At 41.3% G+C, this 26462-nt stretch overlaps 2 protein-coding genes and 1 long non-coding RNA gene across 3 annotated transcripts; 2 read left to right on the forward strand and 1 right to left on the reverse strand.

Moving 5' to 3' along the window:
• The first annotated feature begins 1252 nt into the window (after positions 1–1252).
• Positions 1253–2452, forward strand: LOC148102190 (uncharacterized). Its single transcript, XR_015719360.1, has 3 exons — positions 1253–1297; positions 1466–1529; positions 1927–2452. It is a non-coding gene; the product is annotated as an uncharacterized LOC148102190 (long non-coding RNA).
• Positions 2453–7060: 4608 nt separating this feature from the next.
• LOC148102191 (uncharacterized) lies at positions 7061–8761 on the reverse strand. Its single transcript, XM_087844483.1, has one exon. The coding sequence runs from the start codon at positions 8653–8655 to the stop codon at positions 7351–7353; it is 1305 nt and encodes a 434-aa protein (XP_087700609.1). The 5' UTR covers positions 8656–8761; the 3' UTR covers positions 7061–7350.
• A 276-nt stretch (positions 8762–9037) lies between these two features.
• LOC148102192 (ATP-dependent RNA helicase DDX54-like) lies at positions 9038–11087 on the forward strand. Its single transcript, XM_087844484.1, has 6 exons — positions 9038–9145; positions 9674–9822; positions 9913–10026; positions 10114–10224; positions 10340–10431; positions 10595–11087. Exons 1-6 carry the CDS (start codon positions 9095–9097, stop codon positions 10834–10836), a joined length of 759 nt encoding a protein of 252 aa, XP_087700610.1. The 5' UTR covers positions 9038–9094; the 3' UTR covers positions 10837–11087.
• Positions 11088–26462: the final 15375 nt, after the last annotated feature.

A 26462-nucleotide genomic window follows, 5' to 3' on the forward strand; every position in this document is an offset into this window, starting at 1 on the left:
TTTTATGCAAAAATGCTGATAAACTCAGTTTATTTGAGTTGTCTTAACTTAGAGAAACTAAGTAAGATGGAAGTTTTGCTTCTCAGTGCGGAAGGATGAAAGATGTGTTTTGAAAATGCCCCGTCACTACCGTCCTCCTCCCTCTTGGATCAGTCCGCATGTTCATGGTGCCAGCATTTGTTATGGAAGATGTTGAGCAAACCTGGAAAAGTGTCAGCTCAAGATATTACTGTTTTCATTGCTTTGAATCTTTACCTGATACACTGACTTGGTGAGTAAATGTTTACTCTTATTCAAACTGATTTTGTGGCTTCTCTTAGTTTAGCACCAGGTTTATAATCTTGCTAGCTAGTTAGTGTTAGCCTAGCGTTGCTGCTGCCACTGGGCTCATGTTACTTAAAAATTAACACCACAGCCTTAAAAACATTACATAAAACTATGTCAGTGAAATTTTCTGTTGATTGTTTGAAATAAAAAAGTGAAATAAGAGCCCAGACAAAATTCTTTGGGAGGTGCAGCCATTGGGCGTGGGGGGTATTTTCAATCCATAGCCATAACTAACTAACTAACTAATTATATATATATATCATGTTTAACCTGAGTAGCAAAAGAGTGCAGGGGGATTGAAAAGAATACCAGGAGTTAGCTGTGGGCGTGGAGCCTTGACCTCCCGGTCAGCCATCATGCTGGTGGATAACAGAGCTCTCTGAAAACGTGGAAGCACTTTTGCAAATATGTGATATTTTGATAAATTAAGTAGATACTTGAGCATTACACAGCTACATTCTCGCCTGAAAATGTAGATGTGTAGGTTATTTTGTGACCCAGAAAGGGTAGTCTGGGGAAAAGGAGGATCACATTTGTTGGCTGGTTGTCAGAGCCTGTGTAAGCATAGCAATGGCGGAGGAGCGCGGCTAAAAAACTTATTACTTTTTCTGGGTCACAAAATAAACTTTTAAGATATTTTCAGGCAACAATGTAGCTGTGTAAAGTTCAAATATCTGCTCAATTTATCAAGACATCATATATTTGCAAAAATGCTCTGACGTTTTCAGAGACGTCCATTTTTTTTCATGCTTTGTGGCAGCTTTTGAACATCTGTGGCATCTATTAATGTCAAATCTAGACTTTATTTAACAACATAAGCAAGCTCTATGTTACAATAATTGCACAGCCATTAAGGATCAAATCAGTTTCTGAAAAATGTTCTGTTTTTTCTCCCTCTGCTTGCTTCTTACTGTCTTTGAGGCTCGGGACCAGCACTCCTGCTGTTGGACAGAAAGACATAAACTCAGTGGTAAGTATTTTGGTTTTCCAATATATTAGCAACTGTCAGTGACATTTATATTAATCAGGCTGAACTTTAATCATACTTTAGATCAGCCTGTTTTACTTATTGTTTTATTTGTGCTTTGGTTTGGGGAAGTTGTTTCTTTACTGATCTTTTCCTGTCTTCTGTTATTAGACTTGAGATATGACTGCACTATGCTGTTGTTGGTGACTCCAGTTAATTCTACAAGACATGCTGTGTAAGTAAACAAACAACAACAGTTTGGTCTGCATTTCTTGAAAGATCACATCCCCCAAACTTAGTTTAGAGGGTCTACACTGTAAATAGTGAAGTCTGCAAGTTTTCTAACAACAAAATTTGTTTTGTGCCCAAATCATTTTGCACATCATTAGAATGAAAGTTATTGGCCATGTTTGCATAGCCCTTTTTAAAATGATGCTTTCATGACATTATTGTGTGTTGGGTGGTGGTCAGGGCTATCCAGACTGACAGTGGGACATTGAATGTCACCTCTCTGGTGGGGAGGGAGCCTGAGATTGTGTAAATTGGAGTCTGTTTTATACCAAATGCAGAAAAAAATGTTTTAAGAAAGCAATTCAGTTCATGTTCCAAAAAATATGATTGTTTGCTTGCAGGACAACAGGAGAGATGAGTCCTCCGTCACAGATGGTGTGGTCAGTGAAGATGGTCGCCTGCAGGTTCAAGCTCATTGCATCTCCAACCCACATCCACTGCCACTGTACTTAAGGGAAGTTAAAGACTTTCTTCTGCACCTACATTTGGATCACCTCGATCCATGATAGTCATTCAGGCAGTAATGCCTGGACTGGAAACAAGCCATCCTTAAAATAATACAACATTCCAGCTCCTGTGTTGGAATGAAAAACAAATGTGTTGTTTAAATTAGAGACTGCACTTGTGACAGAACAACAAATATTTTATTTTGATTATATAAGTAATGTAAGTACAAAACAAACTTGTGGTAGGCCTAAACTTATTTTCAGAATAATTACATCTGAGACTTTGTTTCATTGTAAGATTATAACCGTGATGGCAATATAATTGTTTGTTGTTCAGCAGAACAGTGTCCAGTATGTTGGCTGTTATACTTTGTTGTGTTTGAAAATAAAAGTTGGGCTCATTTTAACATCATTACAAAAAGTGTTGTTAATTATTTTTAATCATATTCAGGTTACCACAAATTGTTTTTTCATTTAGTTGAACTTGAAATGTTTGTCAGTAGGTAAACAATTAGTATTGTACAGTCAGAAATATCAAGTTATTCTTAATACTGCAGACTTGCAATGATGGCTGTTGTCCTAACAGTCATCTTAAGTAAGCTTGACTTAGTTTTTTTGAGGCAACGAGTTTCCTTAATTTTTTTGAGTTCTGGGAACTAACAAGGCCGTACAGTGTACTCAAAATGAGTAAGTTGCCCTAACTTGGTCATCTTACGTAAACTTGATCCAATTTTCTTGAGATCTGGGAACAAATGAGCTTCTGCAGAGTACGCAAAATAAATAAGTTATCCTAATTTAGTCATTTTTAGCTAAGCTTTACTCAATTTTTTTGAGGCAACGAGTTTCCTCAATTTTTTTGAGTTCTGGGAACTAATTTGATTTTACAGTGTGCCTGGGCGGAGCTCAATTGCTGGCTCCCGCCCTTGGCTCACACACCTGTTGGCGATCAGCTGATTTCCCGACTACTATTTGAGGCTGGGCCACAGATCTTCTCATCGCTGGATGATTGTGCTACTAACGTTAGTCTCTCTTCCCAGCTCCCGTGGTCTTGTACCTTTACGCCCTACCTTCGTGACTTGGGAGTGATTTTTTCCCTTTCTTGTTCCAGTTTACCTTCCCGGACCTGTGACCTCCCAGCTGTACGAACGTGTGTGAGTTGGATGTGAGGACGTGAGCGAGCGTGAGAGAGAGAGCCTTCCCCTAATCCCTTGGAACCCTGGATTTTTCCCCGTCACTGTATATATTATCGCACTGGTGTGTAAATAAACAGTGCTCTGAGACGTCAACCTGTTCTTCGCTTGAGTCCCTGCTTTCAGATTGTGACAACTGTATTGGGCACGTTCACTTAACCAACAAAAATAACAAACCAACAAAATAAGAAATATAATTAATGTTTTATAAAAAGAAACAATGACCAAGCCATTAGTTACTTTATATGCCTACAATATCCACATTTTTGTTAATAAAATTGGAAATGTAAGATATTACTAGATAAATTTACAAAATAAATTTTAACTTGGTGTGGATTTTAGTATCTGCTTTTTCTCTAATATTTATTGTATTTTTTTTTTTTTTTACATTAAGTCGATTGATTAAAGAAAGGTTTATATATTTGTTTTAATCTTCGGGGGTTATATTCATAACTAATAGTATGTAGCAGACTTGATCATATTCTAGAAAATGAACCGTAGATGTATTTACGGATATTATTATTCATTGTGTCTGTATATTTACATGTATATGCACAATAACCATGTACACGCTGTGGAATTTATCTTGTCTGTTCAACTCACAATCAGCACATCACAGATATAATGGGGCATAAAAGCCATTCATGCACTTACATATATATATATATATATATATATATATATATATATATGTATGTGTGTATATACACGTGTATATACACGTGTATATACAGAGATCAATTTTTTTTTTTCTGTAGACATTTATCTAATAAATTAACCCTCCACAGTGTAGATTCTCAAAGTTTTTCTGGCTTATTTTCTCATCATAAAGCATATTCATTCAACTTAGCTTCCATATTTTTTAGCATCTAAAGGCAAATAATCCTAATTATATTCACACCGGTGTATACAAACTTTTTTCTCAGGCCTGACAGAGCCTGTACTGATTCGTTTGGATGTGGATTCCAAGCTCAGTGATCAGATCAAGGTAAAAAGGCAGAATTTGCTTTTGTTTTATTTACCTTTTGTTTAATCTGAGAAATTAGATGGAAGGTTTTGCATTATTTATTACAACCTCAGTACAGGATTATTGCATCTACTCTACATGCTAACTTATGTTAAATCAGCTACTGTGTCAGTGTCTTGGTCTTTCTACTTGTTGCTCTGTCTTCAGACACTTGCTATTCAAACATTTTGTATTCTTCTCCCAGAAATGTTGAATGATTTAAATGTAAAGCCCAAAGCAAAAGTCCTTACAGTCACCTGATGTTTCCATGGCTTTGAGCATGTTTTCATTTCTTCTAACTTTGATCAGCTGTCATTCTTCCATGTGGATGAATGCGTGTGGATGACAAGCCGGCTCTGCTGCTCCACCTCCTGAGGAACGTAGTGAAGCCTCAGGAACAGACAGTGGTCTTTGCTGCCACCAAACACCATGTGGAGTACCTAAAGGAGGTAAGATAACAGTGTAGCCTAAATTTGTGAGAATGTTAAATATTGTTTTAAAAACTAGAGCTTTAGTTGACTTCTTCTTTTTTTCTCCTGATGTCCAGCTGCTGTCGTCAGAAGGTTTAGAGTGTGCCTACATCTACAGTGCCCTTGATCAGACTGCCAGGAAGATCAACATTGGGAAATTTGTGCATCGGAAAGCCATGGTGCTTCTGGTGACTGATGTTGCTGCTCGTGGTATAGACATCCCCCTGCTGGATAACGTCATCAATTACAACTTCCCCTCCAAGGCCAAACTTTTCTTGCACAGAGTTGGTGAGCAGCTGTATGCAGAAGGAACAAAGTGATTCAGCTTGTTTAATTTGAAATGATTAGGCCAGCATTACGTGTATTTTTCCCCTGTCTTTTCCCATCAGGGCGTGTGGGACGAGCAGGCCAAAGTGGCACAGCCTGTAGTCTGATTTGTCCTGATGAAATGCCTTATGTCTACGACCTCCACCTCTTCCTAGGGCGACCAGTTCAGTTTGCTTCACCTGAACACACACAAGGTAGACTCTACTGCATGCCTGTCAGGTCTTAAAGTGACAGATGAACTGTTTAACTGATGTGCTACACATTTGAGGTTGCTAATAAACTTTATTTAGTGCTCTTTTTATCTGTCACTGTATTGAAATGTCTGCATTTCTTTTCGTACTCCAGATTCAGAAGGTGTGTTTGGCCGAGTCCCTCAGAGGATCTTGGATGATGAAAGTGCTCATCTGATCACGTCTCACGAAAACTCCCTGGACCTGCAAAATCTGCTCCGTGTCTCAGAGAACGCCTACAAGCAGTACCTCAAGTCGCGGCCAAACCCCTCGCCGGAGTCCATCAGACGGGTTAAAAACACAGATCTGTCCAGCATGGGTGTCCATCCAGTACTTGGTAAGTTCAAAGGAGGATAAACTATAAAAAGAAGAGAGAAATTATGAAAATAATCAAAAGGAGTAGTGAGGAACTGATGGCAGTTAGGTAAGACAATTTGATTTGTTTCAGGGTGTGGTCTGGAAAAAATGGAACTGGAGTGCCTTCAAATAGTCGATGCCATCAAGAGCTACAAATCCAAAGCGGTGAGTTTGATGCAGACACATCACAGCGCTGCATTTTCTGGTAGAAAGTGTTCTAGTAAGCAAAGAAACATATAATTCTCTCCTGAAATAGACCATCTTCGAAATCAACTCCAGTAGTAAGACACCAGCCAGTGAGGTGATGCGGGCCAAACGCTCTAAAGACACTCGGCTAGTGGACAAATTCAGGAAGTAGAGAGAAGACCGAGCTTCAGAAAGCAGGCTGCAGCAGCCAACCAACCCCACCACTACTGCTGACTGTGACATCACAGAAAAGGATGAGAGTGATTTAAATGTAAGCATGGGTGAAGTATTGCTTCTTTCTTTCTTCCCTGGATCATTGTAGTTGCAGGTTTACATCAGTTTCATTAAGGATTAAGCACACATGGAACTCCAGTAAATCATAAATTAAAATGTGGATATTACCTGTCCACAGATTCATGGTGACGTATCTGCTCTTTTAACTGTTTGGTGACTTCGCTTTGTTTGGCGATTGTAGAAATGGTTTACATGAGATTATAGCTGAGATTCAGAGGTTTCTGCAGCACTTATATTTCTGACCTCTTGTTATAACCGATTAAATGCGATCTCCTCCCTTTTGCCCCCATTTTTGGTGGTGTGGGTGCAAATGATCAGGCATGACATTCTCAAAATAAATCAGATAAGATACTGCAAATAATTATTTCTGCATTTGTGCGATTGAAATGAATTGAAAATGTGTATGCAATGATACAGTTTTAAAGATTTGGCCTAAATAATTTTTCGAGTGAATGAGCCTAAACATGATGACCTAACCAGTGACACCGTGTCACCTGTGACACACACACACACACACACACACACACACACACACACGTATGATTTTGCCGGTTTCAGCTGAAACAATTTCAGTGTTTCAAACCATGTTCCAGGATTTTTCCTTCACCATTTATGAGGTTTCAAGAAGAAGATAAACGACAGATATGAATGTTTGAAAAAGTTATAGATGAAAAGATTAGATGAAAAATACTCAAAGGATAAATTCAAGTGTTTATTGTTTTATAAATAAGTTGAAAAAGAAAAAGTTAAACAAGTAAATAACGAAACAAGGTAAAATGAAGTAAGAACAAAAAGTTAACAAGTAAATAATGAAACAAGGTAAAATGAAGTAAGAACAAAAAGTTAACAAGTAAATAAAGAAACAAGGTAAAATGAAGTAAGAACAAAAAGTTAACAAGTAAATAAAGAAACAAGGTAAAATGAAGTAAGAACAAAAAGTTAACAAGTAAATAATGAAACAAGGTAAAATGAAGTAAGAACAAAAAGTTAACAAGTAAATAAAGAAACAAGGTAAAATGAAGTAAGAACAAAAAGTTAACAAGTAAATAAAGAAACAAGGTAAAATGAAGTAAGAACAAAAAGTTAACAAGTAAATAATGAAACAAGGTAAAATGAAGTAAGAACAAAAAGTTAACAAGTAAATAAAGAAACAAGGTAGAGGAGAGAAAACCCCAACAATCCCCTCTGAGCACGCACTAGGCGACAGTGGGGAGGAAAAACTGCCTTTAAACGGGCAGAAACCTCCGGCAGAACCAGGCTCAGGAGGGGACAGTCAACTGCCGGGACTGGTTGGGGAGGTGAACAGAGGTGGAGCAAGACGAGGCTACACCAGGTGAGGAAGCAGTAGAGTCTCTCCTCCAGGGCCAGCGGAAACGTTTGTTCTTCATTTTCATGCAGTTTTCTACAAGAGCTTTTTTTTCCAGGATGAGGGTTCTCAACTCATTGATGGTTTCTGCGTTTTGTATCTCAAGCTTCTTGCATGTTTTCTCCACCTCTTCCAGTGTTGCTCGTTTTTCTTCAAGCTTTTCCTTGAGCTCTTTGGATGTTGCTTCCTGCATTATCTTGTCCTTGTGCATGTGTGCGTTTCTCTGTTGTACTTCTTTGTACATGTCTTGTAGCTCCTCATTTCTTCTGTGGATATCTTGGAGCGTACGCTGCAGGTCGTCATGTATGTTGTCTTGTTCCTGCTTTTGCACCTGCATTTCAGTGTGTTTGCGCTTCAAGTTGTTGTATTCCAACAATATCCCCTTAGTGAGCTCGGAGTTGTTTCTCGCCATTTGACCCATCCTTTTCTGGATGTGTGAGCATTGTTTGTCCAGTTTTTCTTTTTCCCCTTCTAGTTGACTTGTTTTGTCCTTCAGTTCACTACAAAACTGTTGCAGTTTTAGATTTTTACCCTCAAAGTCTTCGACAATACGTTTCTCTTCTTTCAATCTGTCTTGCTGTTGCTCTTTGTCTTGAAGAAGGTCTTTATTTTGGCGCAGTGTATCATCCAACTTTATTTTCAGCATCCTGTATTTTTCCTCCGTGACTTTGAGTTTGTGCTCCATGTCTCTTTGCTTTTTCTCCTGTTCTTCCTTCTGTTGGAGGATTTCTTTATTTTTTTTCACAGCTTCATCGAAGTTTGTTTGGAGCAGCCGATTCTTTTGGTCCATATATCGGAGATCCAATTCTGTCTTCTCAACAGTAGCTTTGCTGTCTTTAAGCTGGTTGGACATCTCCTTTAGTTCCGCGCTCTTTTGCTTGTTTTCCTTAATTAGGAAGACAATCTGCTCTCGTGCTTGTCCAAACTTGATTGCCCAGCCCTCATTAATAATTGTTATGTCGGGCTGGCGTTGTTGTCTTTCTTCCAGGTTCTTATTTTGCGCTTCCATCTGTCTACACTTCTCCTGCAGTTGAAGTTTCTCTTCTTCAATCTGTTGAATTTTATTCTGGAGATGGTAGTTTTCCTTCTTACTGTCATGTAATGCCCTTTGGACGGCTAAGAGGTCATTTGGCCGGCCACGACAGGAAGGAGAAGCGGCGTAATCTTTTTGCCTTGGTTGGTGTCTTGTTGGATACATGTTGAAGGTTGTAAACGACAACTCTGAAAAGTTTTCCAAAAGTTTCTGTGGTGAACGTGTGAAGGCTGCAAACACAAATGCTGCGAAGACACGAACTACAAATTGCTGTTTCTCACCACTGTTTAAGGACAAACTTCAAAGGATCAAAGTGTAGTGACATCATAACTCCGTGAGCCAATGAGATTGTCATGTGACATTTTGGAATGGGGATATTTTTTTTTAAACCGTTTTCAAATTTAACTTAATATTTGACTGTTTCTTAACTGACCTGTTTAGCTGATTAAGAAATGAATTGCCACGAGCATCCCTAATGTTATATAACAGACAACAAAAAAAAAAACAGTTTTTTTTTTCTAAGTAATAGAGGTATAATACATTTTTTAAATTTTTTTTTTTAAATAATCCTACTTTTTATAAGAGGGAACATTATTTAAAGAATATGTATTTAATTGAAAAACTCTCTATTCATCTAAAGGCTATAACAAAAAAGGTGAGCTTCCTGCTCAAAAATGAAATGACCAAAATAAATGGAGCATTTCTCTGCAATTACAAACTCTGTGTAAACAATCTTGGTTTCAAAATAAGGCTAATGCTTGTGAGATGTCATCACAGGTGTAAATATTACTGCAGATGTTACTATGTCAAAGTCTCACAACTGTCTTATGTTTATTTATATAGGCAAGACCTACTTTTCACTTTTTAGCTTTGCTATATGTTCTTGAGTGTATTAGTTTGCCAGCAGCACGAACATGTACTAGTGTCAATAATAATAGTACGGTGGATTAGAAAACCTTCTCATAAGTTGAATAAACACCCAGGATTGTTTCATCATTTTCATTCAAAACCAATATTTGAGTCAAAATGAGAAAGTTGTTTATGCTGTCTGATGAAGAAGAAGCAAAATAAAGTGCAGTTTTGATGTAGATGATGTTGTATACAAACTAGAAGAGGAAGATAGTAGGATCTCTGTATCATGTTTTGTCACTTTGTACCATGTAATTCTTCCTATTTCCACCAGGGGGTGTTTTCAGAGGTGGTAGGTGGTAAAAGAAGAGGTCAGCAGGAAGATGGCGAAGAGCGACCAAAGACCAAGAAAAAGAGGCAGTCAGGCAAAGATGAAGAGTATTATATCCCTTACAGACCAAAAGACTTTGATTCTGAGAGAGGGTGAGGCATTAAACTGTTGCATCTGTTTCTTTAAAAAATGTGAGTGGCTTTGTGTTTTATGCTGTTTTGTCCTGTGTTATGCGTTGACAGGTTGAGTCTCGGTGGAGAGGGCGGTGCTTTTGAACAGCAGGCCTCTTCAGCTGTCCTTGATCTCATGGGAGATGAAGGCGATCGCCTTAACCAGCAGAAGAAAATGATGAAATGGTACAAATTTCCCTATGTTTGACTCATATCCACAAAATGGTCATTTCAAACTATAATTTAAAGTCTTTTTTCCCCTTCTTTTTTTAGGGACCGTAAGAGGAAGCGTTTTGTGAGAGAAACGGGAAAAGAAGACCAGAAGAAGAAGATCAAAACAGACAGTGGTCAGGTTATCAGTAAGAAGAAGAACAGGAAGAACTTGTATCCTTCCAACAAAAAGCTTCTCTGTGTGCTGCTCTTAATGACCCTCTTCTCTACTCCTATGACAATGTTAAGCTATACTGTGAAGATGTTGTATCACTTAACAACATGTCAGTTATGAGGAGTGGAAGAAAAAATACAAGATTGATGATACAGGATCTGGATCAGATGGAGAAAGAGGCAGAGGAGGCAGGAAGCCAGCAAGAGGTAGGAAGGCATCAAAATGAATAGCACAAACATGTCTGCCTGTTAAATATAGACCATCAGCCATCATGTTTTAACTCAACTCTAAAGGTAAATACTTCAAGTCCCTCTTCCAGGCTTGCGAGCTATAACCTCCAACCTCTTTGTTGTGTCGTGCCTCTTCCAGGTCGTGGCCGTGGCCGAGGAGGTCCAAACGTACAGAGCTCCGGTGACCACAAAGCACGCTCGGAGCTGAAAACAAAGGATCAGATCATGAAGCAGCGCAAGAAAAAGCAGAAGCACCAGTTCCTGCAGGGCGGGGGGATGAGGAAGCTCCGCTCCAAGAACAAAAAGTGGCTCGGAGAAGTTAAAAAGTCAGGTTTTGGAAGGGGTGGCCATAAGAAAGGCAAGCTGAGGAAGAAACTGTGAGGAGGACAGAGGGTTGATGGTGTGGAGGACATCACGAGGAACTGGGTGATAAGCGTCAGAGTCATCTGAGAACATCACCAAAGATTTTCCTGGCGCTTTGTGTGACTGTAGATTAAGGAGAAAATGATTTGTGCATCTTTACACTGCAGAAATGCACGTCACTTCTTCCTTGATGGCCTGCTGAACGCTGCGTTTGCCACAGAGTTATGTTTAATTATGGTCCACTAACCTAATAAAGTCTAATAAAAGTGTCTTGGAGTACTGAAATATGTCTTATCAAAATGGTAAAATACAGATATTAAATATTTTGTGCTTAATTTGCAGTTAGTTTCAAAAATTGTCTCGCCTATGTTTTCTTAAAATAAGAGGTGCTCTATAAAAATGACATTAAATTCTGTAAACATGCCCTATTTGCAATTATTTATCATTACTGTTGTCCAAGTGGTCTCATTTCAAAGTTCAAAGCGAGCATCGGAACGGGCAAGAAAGGCGACTTTTAATTGACTTTGAATGTGTTGTGGTTACTGATATCAGATGGGTTGAGAAACTGGCTTAGAATTCCTCTTGCCTTCAGCATGGCCATTCCCCTCTGACTTCTGGCATCAACAAGGCATTTTTACCCAGGGAAATGTTTATTTCGCTTTTCAGTTTGGACTGTTCTCTGTAAATTCCTGAGAAAATTTGAGAAGATCAGGAGTGTCTGAAGAACGTAAAACAGCCCATCTGTCACCAACAGCAATGCTGCATTCAAAGTCACTTAAATCACCTTTTTTTTTCTTTCTGGCATGTGATTGGCTGATTTGCATTCACAAGAAGCTGAATAGGTTAGTGGATAGTAAGTCTGTATTGTGTTATTGTATATTGTTTTTTTCAGTTATTGCTCTGGCATAGAAGTTCTTTTTTTTTTTTTAGTAATTTAGTAATTCTAACATCTCCGCTTATGTGAAATGTAGACCTAATAGTAAACATCATTTACATGTCCAGTTTTAAAATATTTTTAATCTTGTCTGGTAAAGTTTTGTAATTCACTTACATTTAGGGAAGGAAAGTTTGAAGAAAGGAAATTTAATGTGTATGTTCTAAGATAACGGTGACATTGACGACCTTTATTATAACTGTCATGGTCCCCGTGCCTGCCCAGCCGGTCTCACAAGGCTACACTTGTGTTTTTGCTTTCTCTCTCTCTCTCCCCTACCTCTCTGCCTTGGCGGAGCTCACTGCTGGCTCCCGCCCTTGGCTCACACACCTGTTGGCGATCAGCTGATTTCCCGACTACTATTTGAGGCTGGGCCACAGATCTTCTCATCGCTGGATGATAATCAGAATCAGAATCAGAAACTTTATTTTCATTGTCACAGGTACAACGAAATTAAGAATGGTCCCCGATCATTGCATAATCCCTAGCAATATCAAAATATAAATAAAACAATAAAATTCAATAAATAAAATAGATAGAATACTTAAAATACTAGACGTAACAGTAAACATTCACATACATTCCCACATACATGCTTCAGACCGTGCATAGATTAACACAAGAGTGGCGTGAGCGGTCTCTCAATCACACCACCACACAGTACTGACCCAAACATATAGTTCTTACACACACTGGACACTCTGGACATTGTTTTCACTTCATCACTTTAAGCATATTTGCACTGCACAAGACACTATATAATGTGGATTGCACAACACTGGACATTATATTCCTCATTTCCAGTTAATATTTGTACAGCTGCTGTTATTGTGTGTATATATATATTTATATTTATATTTCTTCATACATTCTTATATATTTCTATACTGTGTATTTTGTTGTACAGTTATCTTATTTTCAACTTTAATTTATATATTTTATCTTATTCTTTCCCAGTTAAATTTACCCTTCATTCTAATTTGTGTTGTACAGTTATCTCATTCTTAACTTAATTTTTTATATTTTATTTTATTTTATTCCTTCCTGGTTAAATTTACCCTTTTTTATTTTCATATTTCTTTCCTATCTTATTCATAGCCTTTTCTTTTTTTCTTTAGGTCACGAGCAGTTGTCCAAGCATTTCACTGCATATGGTACTGTGTATGACTGTGTATGTGACAAATAAAAATTTGAATTTGAATTTGAATTTGTGATGGACATTTTTTTTGTAGTATTCAGATGTGTTATTGCAGTTGGATAACAGCTGTGTTTGAGTCTATTAGTCCTTGCGCTGATTGCCCTGTACCGTCTGCCTGAGAGCAACAGTTCAAACAGGGAGTGGCCTGGATGTGAGGTGTCTTTTATGATGTTTTGGGCCTTTTTAAAACAGTGGATGTTGTGTAGAACTTCCAGTGTGGGGAGAGGGCAGCCAGTGATCTTTCGGGCGGTGTTAATGATCCCTTGAAGTGCTTTCCTCTGAGCTCCTGTGCGCTATGGAACGTTACGTCTCTGAGTCACTTGCTGCGGGCTTGATTCGTCCCTCCTCCTCCCCGGTTGCAGTTGAATTCTTCTTCGTGGACAAAAAGGATGGTTCGTTGCGCCCGTGTATCGATTATCGGGGCCTTAATTTAATCACTGTCAAGAACAAATATCCTTTCCCGCTGCTTTCCTCTGCTTTTGAGCTGCTCCGGGGCATGACTGTTTTTACAAAGCTGGACCTACCACCTTTGCGTCAGGGAGGGGGGTGAGTGGGAGACGGCTTTCAATACTCACCGGGGGCACTTTGAGTACCTTGTTATGCCTTTCGGCCTCACCAATGCTCCCGCGGTTTTTCAAACCATGGTAAACGAGGTGCTTCGTGACTTTGTTAATCGCTGTGTCTTTGTGTACTTGGATGATATTCTTGTTTTCTCTAAGACACTCGCGGAGCATCAGGTGCATGTGAGACAGGTCCTGCAACGCCTCTTGGAGAACCGGCTTTTTGTAAAGGGGGAGAAGTGTGAGTTCCACGTGTCTGCAGTAGCTTTCCTGGGCTATGTCATCGAGAGGGGGAATCTACGATAGGTGCGTGCGGTGGTGGAATAGCCAGTCCCCCCCAACGTTTTCTGGGATTCGCCAATTTCTACAGGAGATTCGTTTGCGACTTTTAGTAAGGTCGCTCTCCCTCTCACTAAGCTAACCTCTCCAAAAGTTCCTTTTCAGTGGGATCCTGCCACTCAGCGAGCCTTCGCCCAGCTCAAGGAGAGGTTTTCCTCTGCACCCATCCTCCGGCAGCCGGACCTCACACGGCAGTTCGTGGTGGAAGTTGACGCTTCCGACGCCGGGGTGGGGGCGGTTCTCTCGCAACAGGAGGATGGTAAGCTTCACCCGTGTGCTTTCTTCTCTCGCCTGCAGAAAACAATTACAACGTCGGGGATCGGGAACTCTTGGCCATAAAACTCGCCCCGGAGGAATGGAGACATTGGCTGGAGGGAGCTGTTCACCAGTTCATTGTTTGGACGGATCACAAGAACCTGGAGTACATCCGCTCGGCCAGATGTCTCAATTCTCGGCAAGCCAGGTGGGCGTTGTTCTTTGCTCGCTTTGATTTCACCATCACTTACAGGCCAGGATCCCGCAACGTGTAGCCGGACGTCGGCAATTTTCCACCACGGAGGAGGAGTCGGACCCCGAACCCCGAACCCGTTCTGCCGACGGCCTGTGTTATTGGAGCTGTTTCCTGGGAGATTGAATCCCTCATTCAGGAGGCACAAGAGACTAAACCGGATCCTGGGACCGGTCCGACTGGCCGCCTCTTCGTCCCTTCGGCTGTCCGCTCCCAGGTACTCCAGTGGGCTCACACTGCCCGTTTCTCATGTCTCCCCGGGGTCCTCCGCACCCTGTCTTTCCTTCGACGCTACTTCTGGTGGCCCGCCATGGCAAAGGACACCAGGGAGTTTGTGTCCGCCTGTCCGACCTGCGCCCAGAACAAGCTGTCGAACCAACCTCCGTCGGGCCGCCTTCTACCTCTCCCTACGCCAGGCCGACCATGGTCACACATCGCTCTGGACTTCGTCACTGGACTGCCTCCCTCGGCAGGTAAGACAGCTATACTAACCATCATTGACCGTTTCTGTAAGGCCACACACTTTATCGCCCTTCCTAAACTCCCCACTGCTCTGGAGACGGCTCGGCTCCTCACCTCACATGTATTCAGGCTCCACGGGATCCCCGAGGACGTCGTCTCGGACAGAGGACCACAGTTCACTTCCCGAGTTTGGAAGGAGTTCTGCACCGCACTAGGGGCCAAGGTCAGGCTCTCTTCCGGTTTCCACTCGCAGAGCAACGGACAATCCGAACAGGCTAACCAGGAATTGGAAGCTGCCCTCCGCTGTGTTGCCTCCCACAATCAATCAACCTGGAGTGAACAACTACCGTGGATCGAATACGCCCACAACAGCCACACCTCTACCACCACAGGCAAGTCACCCTTTGAGGCTTCCCTGGGCTACCAACCACCTCTTCTCCCAGCTGTCGAAGGTGAGCACTCTGTCCCCTCTGTACAGGCTCACCTCCGCAGGTGCCGCCGTGCCTGGCGTGCTACTCGGGCCGCTCTACTCCGCACTAAGGAGCGCAACAAAGCCCTCGCTGACCGTCACCGGACACCGGCCCCTGAATACTCCGTCGGTCAACAGGTATGGCTGTCCACCCGTTTTGTGCCGTTGCGGGCCGAGTGTAATTGGTTAATTGGCCCCTTTCCCATAGACTCCGTTGTCAACCCTGTGTCTGTTCGCCTCAAACTACCACGCAACATGCGAATTCACAATGTTTTCCATGTGTCCCAGGTCAAGCCGGTGCTCTCCAGCCTGCTGTGCCCTCCTGCCAGGGCCCCGCCTCTCCCCTGGCTCGTGGATGGTCAGCTGGTTTACAACATCACCCGCATCATGGACTCCCGGCGCCGGGGCAGGGGTTTTCAGTACCTGGTGGACTGGGAGGGCTACGGGCTCGAGGAACGTTCCTGGGTGCCTCGGGCGGCTATTCTGGATAAGAATATGCTTCGGGACTTCCATCGCAGGCATCCGGGTAAGCCTGGTGGGTCGCCGGGAGGCTCCCGTTGAGGGGGGGGGGGGGGGGGGTGTGTAGCATCCCTGGCTGAATGATGGTCTCTTATACTGATGCTTCACAGAGGTTTTATTGCAAAGGTTTTTATTGAAACATTCAGTGAAGACACTGTAAGAGCTAGGAGCAAAACAAAACCAGCAATATTAATACCATAACATCAAAGGAAACAAATTTCTCCTCCTCACATATAGCATATACATCAAATTTACATCACTCAATTCATTATATCACCTCACTAACTTACAACTACACATAAAGGTCAAGGTCAAGGTTAACAACATAAACTCTATTAAACGACATTTTGATTGCATGTAACTTATTCCGTTAAAGGAAACATTAACAAACCTTGTGCCACTGTCAGCCAGGTACTAATTGGCAAAGGAAACGTACATATTTTTCACTTTAAGGCACACTATTTACCATATCCTAAAAGAAACGTTACTAACAGCCCTTTAACGGTTTTGCGCCAGTTTCCTGTTTCAAAATAAAAGCATGGATTTCAAAATAAAACCAAAGTACCTTTCAAACAAACGTAAAAATATTTACCAAATTTAAAGGTCATTTACACTCCCACCAAATCACGAGTGTTTTAACAAAAGGGAGAACCATAACACGAATGATTTTTAAAAACAAATGACCTTAACCACAAGGCCTTTTACATAACGAAAACAAAGAATTATCCATGCATGAGCCTGCAGGTAATGTCCACAAGTCTTCATACAATAAAGGATATAGTCGTTGTCTTAGACAGCCTCTAAAAGCAAGATCAGTTTCTGAATGGGTTGTTCAACAATATGTGACCAAGTGGTCGGCGGGGTTAGATAAAAAGTAATAAAATGATACGCCACCTAGGGGAATTTCACCCCCAGGAAATGTATTTAAGAAGAATAAATAAAAAAAAATAAAAGGAGGCCGCACAGATTCAAGGATGCACTATGAGGCAGGTTGGCTCCAATATTATAACAGTTTTATTTATAATAAAAATAAATAAAATATTAAAACCCAAGATGTAGCGTCATTGTTGACAGTGTCCTAAGGGAAAATAAAACAATCAGGGAACTCGGACTTACCAGCAGCCGTGGACCCAAAAGAAAATCACACAAAGAAAATCACTGCAGCCCACCCGGTGCTGTACAAAAGAAAGTGTGAAAACGACCCACCACCTGAGGTCCCAGGGCCACTGGCACGTCCTCCGTTCGCTGAAATTAAACACAGAAAAATATGTTAAAGGAATAAAAGGACACTGAGCGTCAGGCTCGCTACAGATCATAAAAAACTAAAACACACTTTAATAAAAGGAAACACACACACACACACACACACACACAGGAAGGCTTATACCCCACGGGTCAAACTATCACTCGTGCTGGTAGTAATTATCCTCGATCGCAAGCCGGTCTGGCTCCTCACCGGCTGAGACCGGCAACTGAGGCGATTTAAAGTCCAGCACGACACTCGGGCAGAGGGTCGCTTCAGCCCGATCACAGAAGCGTGGGTACGAGCAACAGTCCAGGATAAAAATAGAATAAAACCAGGCGAACCAGAAAAAGGTAAGCCGACTTAATAAAAACAAAATAAGACGAAACAAGGCAAGACAAGACAAGACAAGACAGCAGGCTCCACTGAGGAGGAGTCCTCACACCAGCGGCTGGGAAGGCGTTTCACTCTTCCAGTTTAGGTAGGGCGATCTGCCACGGAGAGGCGAATGCAGCAGTCAAACCCTAAAACAGATAAATATAGCCTTAGACTCTTATAGCTATAAATGCTAATAAAAGTCGTTTTAACAGCTTACCCCAGGAACGGAGGCGCTATACTCTCACTGGTGGGGATAACACGAGCACCTCTCTCCGCAACGCCGGAATAAAACCAACTGCCGTGCTACAACAGGCCGCAAAACTATTAACACAAATTCCAGTGCTCGAAGGGAATCTGAGGTTAAGAGTGTACCTGTAGCTGTCATATGATTGACTCCTGCTGATCAGTCCGTCGCAGTGGGCCAGCATTTACTGCTGCTTTGTGCCGAATGCATGGGAGGAATGATCAAACAAAAACACCGGCTTGCTTTATACGGGCTAATGCCGCCCTGCAATCAATACGCAGGTGGGCTCCCAATCAACCTAGCTGCGCGGCGAAGAGAGCGAGCGCAGGAGAGAGCGAGCGAGAGAGAAAAAGAAAGGAGAGAGAAAAAGAAAGGCGAGTAGCCCATCTGGCCACAAATGGATGGCTTGCCAGAACATTGACCCTCCCTTTTCATTTTCTGGTCTCCAAGACGAATCTTAACTTTCCTCACAAGCCCATCTTTATCAGCGACTGATTCTTCAACTCTGGCTAATCTCCACTCGTTCCGTGGCAGATCATCCATCCTTTCGATGACTATGTCACCAACTTTCAGATTTCTTCTAGAAATATGCCAACGTTGTATAGTGGCAATATTAGAGAGATACTCTCTTCTCCAGCGGTTCCAGAATTGCTCTGCTAGATACTGGATATGACGCCATCTCTTACGAGCATACATGTCTTCTCTGATGAACGTCCCAGGAGGTGGTAAGGCTCCAGTGGGTTTCATAGTGAGTAGGTGATTAGGAGTCAGCGGTTCTGGACCATTTGGATCATTCAGGTTATCCACAGTGAGTGGACGGCTGTTCACAATAGACATTGCTTCATAAAACAATGTCCTCAAACAGGCATCATCTAATCTTCCAGGTGAGAGTGAAAGAGTGGACCGAAGTACATTTCTTACTGTTCTGATCTGTCTCTCCCAGACACCTCCAACATGGCTTGAATGGGGAGCATTCATAATGAAGTCGCACTGCCTCTGAGCCAAGAATGCAATAAGACGATTGACATCCATCTGTTTCAGAGCATTATACATTTCATTCTTAGCTCCAACAAAATTGCTTCCTTGGTCACATCTTATTTGTCGTACTGCTCCTCTTATGGAAACAAAACATCGGAGGCCATTAATGAAGGCATCTGCTGACATATCATTCACCATTTCAATGTGAATTGCTCTACAACAAAGGCATGTGAAAAGCAGACCATAACGTTTATTCACCTTACGCCCTTGCTTTGTAAAAAATGGCCCAAAACAGTCCATTCCGCAATAAGTGAAAGGTGGAGATGGATCCACCCGCTCAGATGGCAGGTCTGCCATTCGCTGCTCCTCCACTGATCCCCTGAGTTTCCTGCATTTGACACACTGATGCACATAAGATGCAACAGCTCTGTTCATTCCTGGGATCCAGTATCCATTTAATCTGATCTCGTTGATGGTTATACCCCTTCCTTGGTGTTTAACCTGTTCATGATGATGAGCTATTATCATCCTCGTTATGTGGTGGTCCTTTGGAATGATCATTGGATGTTTCTGAGAGGCAGGGAGAGATGCATTTTTCAGTCTTCCTCCCACCTTGAGGATTCCATCTTTGTCAAGAAAGGCATCCAATCGAAACAGTTTACTCTGGCGTGAAAGTTGTAAGCCATTACTAAGTAGCTGGATCTCATCTGGATACACTCGTCTCTGTAAATCTCTTATAATGATGCGCTGTGCATCCTCTTGCTCCTGAACTGTGCTGTGACTTGTTGACTTGTCACTCTTGGCTCAGCGAAGAAGTCGCGCGACAGCTTGTTTGACCTTACACCATGAAGAAAACTTCGACAAGCGGTCTGAAAGAGTCACTTGTTCTGCAGACTCCAAATTTAGTGCTTGAACCCTTTTAACTTCAGGGTCCCCAACTGGGATTTCTGGGATTACCTCTACCTCTGGTGATACCTCTTTCTCCCATAAGAACTTGGGTCCAGTAAACCAGTTCGATGTCAGAAGCTTGCTTGCACTAGAACCTCTCGATGCAAGGTCTGCAGGATTCTTGTCAGTAGAAATATATCACCACTGCTGAGGAGTTGTACTGAGATGTATTTTCTGAATCCTATTTGATACAAATGTGTGGAAGCGACGTGCCTCGTTGTTAATGTACCCCAGTACAACCTTGGAGTCTGTCCAGAAGTATTCATCAATCCCTGAAATTCCCAGTTCTTCCTTTAGAGTATTTTTTTTTCCCATATATTTTTATTGAAATTTTTTATAGTACAATACAAACAAATGTTGAACACCCTCTCATTCACTCATCCATACATACATCAAACCTGCCTACATCACATTCAAATGTAGAAATGAGCATAGTTCTCACAGTAATACAAAAATACAATGGGATAGGATAGACAAGATTTTCCCTTCCTTCCCTTCTTCTTTTCCTTCTTTTTCATAAATGTCCTTCACCTCCACTCCCTAAAATATCCATATATGGCTTCCACATATTCACAAAGTCCCATTGTTTGCCCTTGGCAATATATGTTAGTCTTTCCAGGCCTAGAGAGTTTGCAATTTCCTTCTTCCAGAGTCCCATGGAGGGAGCATCCATACTCTTCCAACATAGCGCAATGGCTCTTCTGGCTTGAAGTAGTCCATAGTCCAGTAATTTAGTTTTTTTTCCCGATTGCTTAAATTCCCTTGGATATATTCCAAGTACACAGAGTTTTCCTTTTAAAGGGATTTTTACCTTAAACACTTTGGACAGATATTTGATAACATCCTTCCAAAAGTCCTGGATTTTAGGACACTCCCATAGACAGTGAAGAAGAGTTCCTTTATCAACTAAACATTTAGTACAGATGTCCGGAATATCATTGGACATATGATGAAGCTTTACAGGTGTTATATAGGTTCTCATGAGCCATTTATATTGCAGTAGTTTAAAGCGTGTGTTTATTGTTTGTTTTTGTGCTTTTAAGCAAGCCTGGTTCCAGTCATTTTCATCTATGTCCTCTTGGATCTCCCTTCTCCAAGCATCCAGCTTATCTGCTGCTGAGTCTTTGGAGGAAAGCATCAGTAAATTATAATATATAGAGAGGAAACCTTTCCCTTTTGTATTCTTAATGCATACCTCCTCTATTTTTGTCAATGGTGGAAGTTCAGCCATCCTTTGCAGTTTTGATGACAAATAGTTTTTCAATTGTAAATATTTAAAAAAGTGCTTTGGGGGTATTAAATATTTTTTACATAACTGATCAAATGTGAGCAGCATGCCGTCTGCATATAGGTCTTTAATTTTTTGAATGCCTTTATTTTTCCATATTTTAAAACCTCCATCACTTTTACCAGGTGTGAACTTTTCATTTCCCCAAATAGGGGTAAATTGCGAAAGCGATGGAGGATCGCCCACATATTTATGAGCTGCATGCCAAATTATAATTGTATTTTTCAGGAAAGGGTTCCTTGTATTTTTTCTTAATGTCTTAGTGTCTGAAGAATATAGAAAGGTGCGTAAGGGAAGATCTGGAACAGATTTTTGCTCAATGTCAACCCAGGCTGGAGGTGTTGTTGGGCAGAAATAATGGGTGGCTGATGTTAGTTGGGCAGCCATATAATACCATCTGAGGTTGGGGACTTGGAGACCTCCTCTTTCATAGGGCAAGTAAAGTAGTTGTAAGCGGAGCCTTGCCTTCTTATTATTCCAAATAAATTGGTTAAATAGTTTGTTTAAACTGTCAAAAAATGAAGTTGGTAGAGGCAACGGAAGTGTTTGGAAGTAATATAAAAATTTGGGTAAAATCGTCATTTTCAGGATATTTATCCGGCCTATCATAGATACAGGCAGATTTGCCCAACGGTTTAGCATTTCCGTGACCTCTTCTACAAGGGGATCATAATTTATTGAGGTTATGTCCTTGAGGCTTGGGGTGATCCTAATGCCTAAATATTTAAAGCCTGTTGTAGTTGTTTTAAATGGGGTGGCCACCACAGGGCTTCTTCTTTCTTCTTCATTAAGAAACATTAATTCTGATTTAGATTTGTTAATTTTGTATCCTGAAAATTCTCCAAATGTTTTTATTAACGTTACTAAATTAGGGATACTATCTTTCAGATTAGTCAAAAAAAATATAATATCATCTGCAAATAAAGAAATTAGATGGTCTCTTCCTCCAATTCTTATCCCTGATATCCCTGCATGTGCTCTCACAGCTATGGCCAGAGGTTCTATTGCTAACACAAAGAGAATTGGCGACAGAGGGCAGCCCTGCCTGGTTGATCGCTGTAAATTAAAGGGTTTTGATACGTTATTATTAGTTAAAACTTGTGCTGTTGGATGTGTATACAATAATCGGATCCATTTCAGGAATGTTTCACCTAGTCCATATCTGGGGAGCACCTGCAAGAGATAATTCCATTCTATTCTATCGAAGGCTTTGCACGCATCTAGTGATAGCAGCGCAGTGTCCTCCCTATTGTTTTTCTCATAAAGTACATTGAGGACACGTCTTATATTATGATAGCCTTGTCTCGTTTTAACAAAACCTTGTTGATCGTCTGTTATCAAATTAGGCACATATTTATCTAGTCTCCTAGAGAGTGCTTTACATAAAATCTTCGTATCACATCCCATAAGACTAATTCCCCTATAAGAGGAGCATTCAGTCGGAGGCTTATTTGGCTTCAATAAAAGGGTTATTGTAGCTAATCTCAGTGAGTCTGGGAGTACTCCGGACTTATATGACTCCTCATACATGTTAAGAAGTGGCTGCATTAATTTATTTTTAAATGTTTTATAGAATTCCATTGGAAGTCCATCAGGACCAGGCGTTTTACCGCTATTCAGGTCGTCTATGGCTTCTGACAGGTCTTTTATTGTTAAAGGACTATCAAGGGCTGTTTTATCCTCTTCTGAGAGGGTTTGAAATTTTAACTGATCAAGAAATGCATCTTGTGTTTCTCTGTTTCCTGTATATTCAGACTGGTATAAAGATTGATAAAACTCTCTGAAATTTTCGTTTATTTTTAAAGGGTCTGTTGTTATAATACCCGATTTGGACTTTATGTGGGTGATGGCCTTTTCTGCTTGCATCTTTTTTATCCTCCAGGCCAATAATTTTCCTGCCTTCTCTCCTTGGTCATAAAATAATTGTTTAGTCCACATTAAACTTTTTGCCACTTTCTCTGCTGTTAATTTATCATACCTGGCTCTTAGAATAGTCAGATTGTTTAGTTTAGTGGGATCATTGCTCTGGTAAAATTCTGTTTCATTAGATTTAATTTGCCTTTCCAACGATTTTAATTCTTGGTTATATTGCTTACTCTTGTTGCCACTATAGCTTATAATTTCCCCTCTTATGTAAGCTTTAAATGCTTCCCACCTAATACTAGCAGTGGTTTCATCTTTATTTATTTGAAAATATTGATCAATGCAAGTTTCTATAAATTTGACAAATGATGGGTCCTTTAACAAAAATGTTTGCATCCTCCATCGCTTTACACCTTGATCAACTTCACCCAATCTAACTGATAGACATACTGCTGCGTGATCACTAATCACAATACTGTTATACCAACAGTTCTCAACACAAGGTAGTAACTCTGTAGAGATAAGAAAGTAGTCTATCCGCGAATGACTTCGATACGAACTAGAATAACATGAAAATTCCCTGTTATTTGGATTCCTTGTTCTCCAGACCTCATTTATTCTCAAATCTTTCATATAGTTAAAAAGTATTTTTCTAGTCTGGGTATGAGTAGTGTCAGTTTGAGACGACCTATCCAGGTTAGGGTCCAGGGCGCAATTGAAGTCCCCTCCTATGATATAAAGGCCCTCCAAGGTTGATGTTGTGAGAAATAGATTTTCATAGAAGGATGGGTTATCCTCGTTGGGGCCATAGATATTTATCAGGTTTATTTCTAACATGGAGATACGGCCCTGCACAATTACATATCTCCCGTTTGGATCTGTAATCACCCTCGTAGTTTGAAATGGGATTGACTTATGTATAAGAGTAATGACCCCTCTGGCATGTCTAGTAAAAGAAGAGTAATATACCTGACCCTGCCATCTTTTGGTTAATAAATGTATCTCTGATGCAGTAAGATGAGATTCTTGTAGGAAAATAATTCTAGAGTTAGAATGTTTTAGTCGGTTTAATACTTGTTTCAGTTTAACTAACTTCCGTATCCCCCTAACGTTCCAGGTCGTAATGTTAACGTTCAAAATGTTTTCTTTAGTTGTCCTCTCCATAAGATATTGTCAGACTGTTTACTTGAATAAACAAAGTAAAGGAAAAATTGAAGAAGCGGGTTTGCACATACATTCACACACTCACACATACCAGATAAAGAACTTGTAAACAATTCCTGATTGAACATTTGCATTTCCTTGTTGGAAATGTCTCCCCCCTCCCTTGAACAAATTATTTGGAGGGCGTTAATCCACATCACTGAGGAGTAACTAGTCAACGCGACCTCTCCAAAACCCCATAAATCAGACAGTGTATACTAACCATATAATGATACTGATTTTTTCCCCCATAATAAAGTAAAGTTTACCCTTGGTAGGACAAAACAAAACAAAAAAAAGACTTAGTTGAGGTTCAGCTGTTAATATACAACCCAAAAACGATTGCGATCAAACTTAGAACGAATATGCGTTTAAAAACGCCCAGTTATGTTAACATAAGTCCCACATAAATTCGAACTCAAAGTTTTATGTGTCTCTTATCAGTGACTCAATTACTGGTCGGTTATGTTGAAGCAGAGGCAGTCTTATGTAGTGTCTTAATGGTTAACCTGTTGTTTAACCGACTCACTGGTGATGAGCATCCTCTGCTGTTTCCTTCGGCAGATTCTTGTAGAATTTTTCGGCTTCTTGAGGTGTTGAGAAGAGGTGGATCTTTCCACCGTACAGGATCCTGAGTCTGCATGGGTTGTGCTGGAATCCACGGAAGGCATTGATATCAATAAACGGTTTGACAACCGGGTGAAATCCCCGTCGGATCCGAACCGTCTCCGCAGACAGATCCTGTGCAAATGTGATCTTGGCCCCATCATGTGTAATTTGTTGTTTTCTTGCTTCCCGATATACCAGTTCCTTCTCTTGAAATTTTAAGAAACGAATAAGCACCGCTCTGCTCTGGTTTGGTTTCCCGGAGGCTAGCGTGCGATGCACTCGTTCCAGTGTGAATGACTTGTCGGGGGCTAGCCCCAGCCACTTAGGTAGCATGACGTTAATAAAGTCGAAGAGTGATTGTTGCCCCTCTGCTCCCTCTTTTATGCCGAAGATGCGCAGGTTCTTTCGTCGTCCGCGGTTTTCCAAATCATCTGTTTTGGCTTCAAGAAGTGCGATTCGTTTGATAGCCGAGTTCAGTGACGTTTCTGTTTTCTCAAGTGTGCTTTCAACTTCGGCAATGCGGGTTTCGGCCTCTTCGATATGAGCCCCCTGGTTCAATATGTCTTGCTTTACCTCCGAGACTTTAACCTCCAGTGCAGTCACAGCACTCGCCATCCCAGTCAGTCTTATATCGATGCTGTCCAACTTGGCTCCAAAATCCGACCGGAGTGATTTGAGTTCATCCAAAACTTCGGCTATGCTAGCCATGTTAGCATCTGTGTCGGACGTTGATGGTATAGCGCCTGTCTTGCGTCTTCGGGTAAAGATTTCACACTGTTTCACAGATGAAGCTTTTGACATGTCAGTGCCGTATATTCCAGACAACACTAACAGCCTATACAAGGGTTTTTTTTATGGAAAGTTTGTACACTGTCCTGAGAGCGACCGCGCTAAGCTGCCATCTTAAGGCTTGGCCACGTGACCCCCAATTAAAGTGGACTTAATTACCCTCCTTTAGAGTATTGCTTGCTGCAACTGATACAACAGCAGCAGTCAGTTCTAACCTGGGGATGGTCACAGCTTTGATTGGAGCAACTCTGGACTTTGCCATAATCAGAGCACAATGAACAGTTCCATTTTCATTCACATGTCTCAAATAGGAGCACTGGCCATAACCATACGTGCTTGCATCAGAGAAGTGATGTAGCTCTCTCTTTGTGACCTTTCCAAAGTCAGCTGGTACATAGCATCGGGGTATGGTGATTTTATCCAAATTTGCCAGATCACTCTTCCAGGATCTCCAGACTGGTTGCAGTTTACTGATGAATGGGTCATCCCAACCTGTATCATGCCTACACATTTCTTGAAGAACCCTTTTCCCAGTTAGCAGGAAAGGAGCAATAAGCCCAAGTGGGTCATAAAGAGAGGCAACAGTGGATAGTATACCACGCCTGGTTTCTGGTTGGTCCTTCAAACGGGTATGGAACCTGAAACTGTCTGACTCAATGTGCCAGTGGATTCCTAAGGCTCTTTCCAGCGATGAATCACTAAAGGCAAGATCAAGAGCCTTTACTTCAGTGGCATGCTCAGATGGTGCTATACTCTCATGCACCTTTGCATTGTTACACACAAATTTGTGTAGTCGCAGACCACCCATAGCACAGAGCCTTTGGGCTTCTTTTGCAAGCTGAATAGCCTCATCTACATCTGCTATGTTTGTGACACCATCATCCACATAGAAGTCTCTCATAATGAATTGGGAGCCCAGAGGAAACAGGCTCTCGTTCTCCTTAGCTAGATGTTTTAACCCATAGTTGGCACATCCCGGTGAAGATGCAGCACCGAAAAGGTGAACTTTCATACGGAATTCCTGCGGCTCCACACTGAAGTTTCCATCCTTCCACCACAGGAAACGTAGGTAGTCTCTATCCGCTTCACGCACATGAAACTGATGAAACACC

This window comes from Neolamprologus brichardi, chromosome 7, assembly GCF_056152115.1.
Source record: "Neolamprologus brichardi isolate AB-2024 chromosome 7, ASM5615211v1, whole genome shotgun sequence".
Taxonomy (NCBI): domain Eukaryota; kingdom Metazoa; phylum Chordata; class Actinopteri; order Cichliformes; family Cichlidae; genus Neolamprologus; species Neolamprologus brichardi.